The 7835-nt window shown below is 46.9% G+C and overlaps 1 protein-coding gene across 1 annotated transcript; it reads right to left on the bottom strand.

Annotated features, from left to right (window-relative positions):
- Positions 1 to 221: 221 nt before the first annotated feature.
- LOC134487627 (vomeronasal type-2 receptor 26-like) lies at positions 222 to 7583 on the bottom strand. Its single transcript, XM_063289546.1, has 6 exons — positions 7357 to 7583; positions 6507 to 6798; positions 5180 to 6007; positions 3387 to 3605; positions 2736 to 2865; positions 222 to 1162 (listed from the first exon to the last, which is right to left on the bottom strand). The coding sequence occupies exons 1-6, from the start codon at positions 7581 to 7583 to the stop codon at positions 258 to 260; spliced, it is 2601 nt and encodes an 866-aa protein (XP_063145616.1). The 3' UTR covers positions 222 to 257.
- Positions 7584 to 7835: the final 252 nt, after the last annotated feature.

Consider the following 7835-nt stretch of genomic DNA (forward strand, 5'->3'; position numbering starts at 1 on the left):
AAAAGTATGCACATCTTGAACCCCAAGCGCTATCTCCACACAGGGTGCTGTGCCTCAGTGGGGACAACTGGAATACATGGAAAACACAAGGGTGGGTGATTGTTGGTGACAACATGTATATTGTGATCAGTCGCAGCACTTGATAAGCAATTATTTAATGGACAAACTCCTCCTTCATTGCTTTATTTCTTAGAAATGTTATGCTATTATAAACATGCCTCAAAGACAAATATAAACATGGCCTATCCCTGCATTAGTTAGAGATTCTTGTTTCTTATTATATTTTCTCTACAATTCAGATCAGGCCTCAGTAGGATAACGTAGCATTTGGGGAAAAAGATACAAGCCAAGAGACCGGATCCAGAGGCCAAGATGGAGAAGATCTCCACGGCCACCATGGACTTCCCTTTGGTGCTCAGGTAGGTGGGGAGGAAGGAGATCCAAACGCTGCAAAAGACCAGCATGCTAAAAGTAATGAACTTGGCCTCATTAAAGCTGTCGGGCAGTTTCCTAGCCAGAAAGGCTACTGTGAAACTGAGGAGGGCCAGGAAACCCAGGTAGGTGAGGACAGTGTAAAACATGGAAGCTGAGCCTTCCTTACATTCCAAGATGGTCTCTCCTATCAAGGAGTGGAAGTCCAAGTGGGGAAACGGGGGAGAGGTTACCAGCCAGGTGGCACAAAGAACTGCTTGAACCAGGGGGCAAGCTAAGACAATGAAGTTGGTCAGTGGTTTTCCTAAGAGTTTTCTTGTCCTGATCCCTGGCTTGGTGGCTATGAAGGCCAGAACCACCATGACAGTTTTTGCCAACACAGAGGAAACCGCAAGGGAAAAGAGAATGGCAAAGGCACTTTGTCGGAAGAGACAGGTGAGCTTCCCGGGTCGACCGATGAAGAGGAAGGAGCAGAGGAAACAGAGGAGGAGGGAGACCAGGAGGATGTAGGTGAGATCTTGGTTGTTGGCCTTGATGATTGGTGTATCACAATGTTTTAGGAAAATCGCCAGGACTGCTACCGTGATCACAGAGAGTGAAAGAGCCAGAGAAGCTAAAGCATATCCCAGGGTCTCTTGATAGGAAAGGAAGTGGATCTTCTTGGCAATGCAGTGATCTTTGCCCTTGTTGGGGTACTGGTCTTCTGGGCAGGGGTTACAGTGAGCTGCATCTGAAATCGAGAGGCTTTGTCTAAGTTTTCCAGGTGCATATGCAGTGCACACAATCTCTTCCCCTCCAAGTGTCTCAGGTGTGACATGGATGTTTCTTTTCAGATTTAGTGACTCAGCGTACAACAGAAAAAATGGCCAATATAAAAAGAGCAATAAAAATATAAAGACCATATTAATACATATCATAAAAACCAAAGATGAGGGGAAGATAAAAATGGCTCCCCAACAATGGAACCATCTAAGCAAGTCTCTGGTTCCCTGGGAGCCCCAGGCCTGTTCTGGTTAAGCCTTGAGAGCCTTTCAGAACATCAGAAGGGATGGAAATGAATGAATTTAAGGGGAAGGATATTCCATAGGGTGGGCCCCATGGAAGGGAAGGCACCTCTCCCGCTCCAAACGTCTCAGGACTGATGAATGTTTCTTTCCTTATTTATTTATTTATTTATTTTATTAATGAAATTTATATAGTTGCCCATCTCACCAAGAGTCTCTCTGGGTGGCATACAACAATGAGATACAATGGCCAACATAAAAACAAGAGATAAAATTATAAAAACCATATTAATATATATCATAAAAGCCAAAAATACATACCATAAGTGAAGGGATGATAAAAATGGCTCCCTCAACAATGGAACCATCTAAGCAAGTCTCCAGTTCCTTGGGAGACCCAGGAATGATCACATAACCAGGTCTTGGTGGTCTTTTGGAATATCAGAAGGGATGGAGCTGATCTAATCTCAGGGAGAAGGATAGTCCAGAGGGTGGGGCCATGGAAGAGAAGGCACCTCTCCTGGGACCATCAAATGCATATCCCTAGCTGATGGTACCCACAGCATGCCTTCTCTGTGAAATCTGATGGGCAGGCTTTTCTTCATGGGCCAGCTCATGAAGAAAGAAATTGATGGAGGGACCCTCTGGGCATCTTATGGTGCCCAGATAAAGGCAAATCATCCTTGGCTCAGGATGAGCCTGGGGATGAGTCGGTCAGAGACAGGGATCTCTTGAGCTCTGACTCGCTTTTAAATCTGATGTTTTGCTTTTTGCTGTGAGACAAATGGGCACCTGGCTATTTCACTTTATACCGGAACCCCAAGAAAATATAGAGACCTGTCAGCAGGAATCCTGCTAATTTCCTTAGAAATCAATATTCCTGACAGAGCAGCAAAGTGTGAATAACAATAATGGAGCCTTGAACCCCCACCCACCCCACTCCACTCCTTGAGGAAAATGGTCTGAATTTGGTGCTCCCATTGTAACTGACACTGGGTGGGGGTGGAAAGGACAGCGGGGAACCCACCGATTCCTGGCCTGAAACTCCCTTCAAGTGCATTAAATTGTTTGAGGAGAGCAGGACTGCCAGTCCTCCTTTCTCAGGAGTAAGAAAGGGCGACTGCGGGAACAGGACAATTTAGGTCTGTGTACCAAACCTTTTCTCTGACAACTAATAACACTTTGATGCATCTGGAATCGATCAGAAATGACAGACAAAACTTCATATTTCAATCAATGGAACGGCTTCCTTGATCCTGGAAGATCTGCAGTGGAAGATGCTGCTCAGGTGTGCCCTACCTGTCTGATTAGAAATGGCCCCTTCTGGACAAGGGTCACATCGGTAGCAGCAAACCTGCTCGCCTTCTGGAACATTTCTCCTCTCACCCGCACGGCACCTCTTCATGCCACACCTGGCAAAGGGCACCTTCTAAGAGAGAAAAGGAGAATGCTTGAGATGGCCTAAGCGATGAACATCCATCATTTATTCATTTCCACATTCCCATTTCCATCTTCAGAATGTCTTCAAAAGAACTGGTTTAGCATGGTCCAACATAAAGCAGGAATAGCTTTTGGGGGAATTCAGGCCAGTGACATTCCTGACCCACCAATGGATGCCAGAGATAGGAACTGGGACTTCTGTGACATTCAGCTGCAGCCTTTCTAGGACAAAGAATCCCGAGGATCCAACTGAATGGGAACTGCCCATCAAAACCACTGTTCCCTGCTCTGTTTGCACCCTTGGCTTCCAGCAGGCGTTTTTCCAAATCCCAACCCTTCCTGGACATGCCACAAATCAAACCTGAATGTGTTCCATGCAAAGCAGGTCCTTCAGCACATGGCCGTCACCTCTTCTGACCTGATAGACCTTTTCTCAGCTAGAATGACATTCTGCATCTCCAGCAGAGAATGACTCTCTCCCTGAACTCAGAACATTTCCTTATACCCCACCTTTGTGGCCCAGATGATTGCCTCAGAGTTAATGGCGAAATCCTGGGCTGGGGGAGCCCCAGGATCAATTTGGCCAACTGTCACAGGGACGAAAGATTGATTGGGCAGGAAAAGCCAGTTGAGAAGATCATAATGAGCTGATCCCAGTCCATCTTCTGAGAAGGAGACTTCACTTCCAGCACTGTTGTTGAACCGGACGTTCTTCAAATAGGGAAGAATCTGGAAGAAAAGAAACCCTTAGGGACTGGAGGAAGTAGAAATGAGACATCATGGCTTCTATCACGGATGCATCATTACTTCATTTCCACATTTCCATCTTCAGAAAATCTTTAGAAGAACAGGTTTGCCATCCTGTAACATCAACCAGGAAGAGCTTCTGGGGAATTCAGACCAGTGGCTTTGCCCACTAACCAATTGGTGCTGGGATAGGAACTTGGACTCTGCATGTAAGGCAGCTACAGGTAGTCCTCACTTAATGACCCTAATTGGGACCAGGAAACTTCGTTGCTAAGCAACGTGATTGTTAACAGAAAGATCACATGACAGATCATATCGAGGTGATCCCAGTCCATTTTCTGAAAATGAGATTACATTTCTAGCTCTTTTAGTGGACCAGACCTCCTTGAAATAGACCCTGAGGAATGAGACCCTGAGGAATTCAGGTAACTGTCTGAAAATCACCAATGAGACATCGTGGCTTCTTTCACTCTATGGTGACCATCATCTTTGGAGATAATTGCAAGTCTGTACAGCTGGAGATGTTAGCTTGGTGGATATCTGAGTGATCAGGAGCAGCATGAAATCAAAGAAAACTACCACGGAGCATGAGAGATTGACCCGAACATTGCAAAAGGATTCTGTCATTGGGTGTTTCGGTCATGGCTTCTTCACCTCCATGTTTTATAGAATAATCCCTACATACAGAGCTCTTAATGCCACACCTCAATTGTTATTGCTTAGTTTGGCTGTTGTAATCCTTGGCTAGAGACAAATCTTTATCTTGGCCACGGTCTTATAGATGACAAATTATATTTTAGGAAAGAGTAGGTAACTTATGCAAGAACCCGGTTAGACTCCACGTGTCCCTGCTGACTTTCGGTCACTGATACTCAAAAAGGGCTGAATGTAGCAGCCCCGTCTGGCCAGGGGCCAAGCAGGGTCCCCGACTTACATATGACCTTCTCTCTTGAACAGAGCCACTGCCTACCCTGTTTGGTCCCTCCACAATCGAGAGACATCCAAGGTTCCGCCCTGGATGCAGAGCAGCCCGAGGAATCTCAGAGCAGGAGGACTTGAGGGCCACTTCGTCTTGGAGCCCTGCTGCGTGTGCTGAGATTCACAGAGGCGCCTTTCACACAAGCTGAGCCATACCACAAATGGGGTACTAAACAAATGGTCTGTGTTCGCACAGTATGTTAAGCCACAGAAAAATAAAGCAAGTTCAAATGAATCAAGCTTAGTGTGGTTTCACTGGTTGGATTCAGGCTACATGCTGAAGGAAACCTAGGTGGAGAAGATCATAGTGAGCTGATCCCAGTCCATTTTCTGAAAATGAGATTACATTTCCAGCACTGCCATTAAGCTGGACCTTCTTCAAACAGGCAAGAAGCTGAAAGAAATCAACCCTGAGGAATTGAGGCAACTGCCTGACCACCACAAAGGGGACATCCTGGCTTTTCTCATCCTGTGGTGACCATCATCTTAGGGGATAATTGCAGTAAGTTAATCAAGCAACGCCCATGGGAAGCTGGCTCTCTAAAGACCTTTAGAATGGACAAAGAGCCAGAGATTACCTGCCATGGCTGGACATTGGAGATCCTCTTTCCAAGCTTCATCAGGGTTGGTCGCTCTCCTGATCCATGCATTGCATGTAATGCGTGTGCCACAGAATGAATGGCATTGTAGATGCTGTAACTTTCACCCGTCATGCTCATTTCAAACGCGCAAGCTGGCAGATTCTGCAAACGCTCCATTCCTGTACATGGTTTCTTCCCCTCTTGAGGGATTTCACCTGATTTCAGGAAACTGCACCTAAAGACCATTTCCCACCAGGGAGGGAGAAAGACGTCTCCTTGGGGGTTCAAGGGGTCTAAAGTCAGGAGGAAGTGCCTGAATTCTGGGACATCCCCAGTGTGGTCCCTGAAATGCAAAGCCCCATGGAAGGGCTTTAGAGTTTGCACCGTTCCTTGAGATGCTATAAAGCTACCATCCCAGTGGGAAGTCAGGATCCAAACTTTTCCAAATGAAATCTTAGCCTGTCGTTCATAAAGATCCACAGCCAGGTATATAGTAGTAACACTACTGGAGTCTCCAAACAAAATAATCACTTCAGCTTTAAACCAAGTTTTGGGAAGAAGGAATGTGAACATATGAAGATTATTAACTATCAACATTTCGGTGAAGGCCAGGCAGATCTCCTTGTGCTTGAGCATCGGCATCAGGGAGGAGATGAAATGCTCTCCACGGTCATCCTCAGGGGCCACAAGCCCAACCCAGTTCCACTGGAAATGCAGGAGCAGCTGGACTAAGCCCACATACTGAGGAAGTTCATTGGAGTTAATTCGGAAAAAGGAAGGAAAAACTATTCTGTCTCCCTGAGTGAACTCGAAGTCAAAACCGAGCTGCAGAAAGGGAGAGCCTTGTTTTACACATTAACTTTTCAAAACAAGGTCAAATTTCACGCTGATCTTAAGGGTCACCATCCTGTAGCTTAGTGCCCCACCAGTCAGGCTGACTCACTATGAGCAGCAGCAATGCTTCTTCCCTCCTCAAGAAGAGCCACCACTGACATCGATTGCTGACTCTGGCACGTGAGAAGCCAGGGGAAAAAAACATCAGCCTGATTCAGACAAGAAACCGGACTGAAGGGTGGCTATATTTACAAAGAATCAATTAGGAAGGAATTCATCTCGGATAGTATTTCAGAAACATGTTATCTTTTACCTCTTTGGGGTGGGGCCTAAAGAAACTATCCTCACACACAAAGATAAAAATGAGTTCAACTACGGCATGAGTTCCCCAAATGACATACTCCCGATGTGCCCCCAAATAACTTTGGCTTCAACTTTGGCTTCTGTGTGATCTTCTCTTCTGTGTTTGCTCCACATGGAGCCCCCTTACCTGTGGGACCTTGAGGATGCCGAAGATGGAGGCCATCTGCCTTGAGGATTTGGGGATGAGATCTCCAATGACGGAGAGCAGAGTGTCCCTCCTGTCACATTTGTAGCCTGGAACCATTCGGCCTCGTGTGGAGAGCAGAGAGAGGCTGTTCAAGGAGATCCTCCTCACAGACTGGCTGTTGTCAGAGATACGGAAGCCGAGTGTGACGTTGGGCAGGAGAACCAAATCCTTGTTGATCTTCGTTACTGCAAGTACCAAGGCCAGAAACAGCTGGTAGTTCCTGGGCGTAATGCTACAATGAGAAAGCATTTGGGAATATGACAGGGAGGCTTGTGTGTGCTGGTGGCGTTTGCCTTTCCTTGTGTGTGTCTCTCTCTGTGTGTGTTCTCCTGGACTTTGAGGTGGCGACTCCATTTGTTGTGAGTCTTTGGACAAAAGAAAATGGATTAAGGATATTATGTGGATATTACTGCCATTGAAATCGTAGCAAACCCAGACTGGGGCTCAGAAGTTCCACAACCTAAACGGCCATGGCTCATTTACCTGAGTGATCTCTTCTGTCCGAATGAATATTAGCAGCCAACCTCTCCACTAGGCCAGCACAGTTTCTAACTCCTACCCCCTTCCTCACTTTTTATGCCGTCTATCATCTTGCTGCTGAAGGGTCCTCGGAAACAGGAACATTCCAGCCTATTTAATGAGCTTGGCTCTTTATCGGGAAAAGCACCAAGGCTTCTGAACTGCACCAGGACGTTGCGCACGTCGCTGAGGAAGAATGTCTGAAAGGAGTCCCTGAATCCTAAACAGAGCAGACGATCCTGTACCCCTTTCCCCTCCAGCTGAATCTTACGTGGCTAAAACTGGGGTGAGTGATGGCTCCTGGTGAAATTTTCTCATGGCATCGAAAATTGTCCGCAGGGGCAGATTCCCGCCAATACTGAGATCGCCAGGCCGGTGATGCTCCTCCGGAGTCTGCAAAGGGTTCCTCAACTCACACACACTTTGCGTCATCTTCTGAGTCGTTGGAGGCAGGAGCCAGAAGAGGAGCAGCAGCAGGAGAGGCAGCCCATTCATCATTCTCGCCTCCCCTCCTGGATCCAAAACCAATGTTTGCTCAGAACCCGAACTGCAGGTGCCCCCCCACCTCTCACCAGGGCTTTAGCAGGAAAGACGCGGGGTGTGGCACCTGGATGGCCTCCCAGCACACGTACATCACGGGTGCTTTCTCTTGCCTGTGTTTGATCTATCAGCCAAGGGAATGTTGAGGCCAGCTAAGTTTCATCGATTGCAAGGAAGGACCTTTTTTCAAGACAAGCTAAGCTGACATGT

This window comes from Candoia aspera, chromosome 1, assembly GCF_035149785.1.
Source record: "Candoia aspera isolate rCanAsp1 chromosome 1, rCanAsp1.hap2, whole genome shotgun sequence".
NCBI classification, from domain to species: Eukaryota; Metazoa; Chordata; class Lepidosauria; order Squamata; family Boidae; genus Candoia; species Candoia aspera.

Coding starts and splice junctions, on each gene's coding strand:
- LOC134487627 (XM_063289546.1), bottom strand. CDS start 7,583: ATGATGAATGGGCTGCCTCTCCTGCTGCTGCTCCTCTTCTGGCTCCTG. Junction 6,799..7,356: donor CTCACCCCAGTTTTAGCCAC/GTAAGATTCAGC, acceptor TTCTCATTGTAG/CATTACGCCCAGGAACTACC. Junction 3,606..5,179: donor CCAATGTCCAGCCATGGCAG/GTAATCTCTGGC, acceptor CTTTTCTTCCAG/ATTCTTCCCTATTTGAAGAA.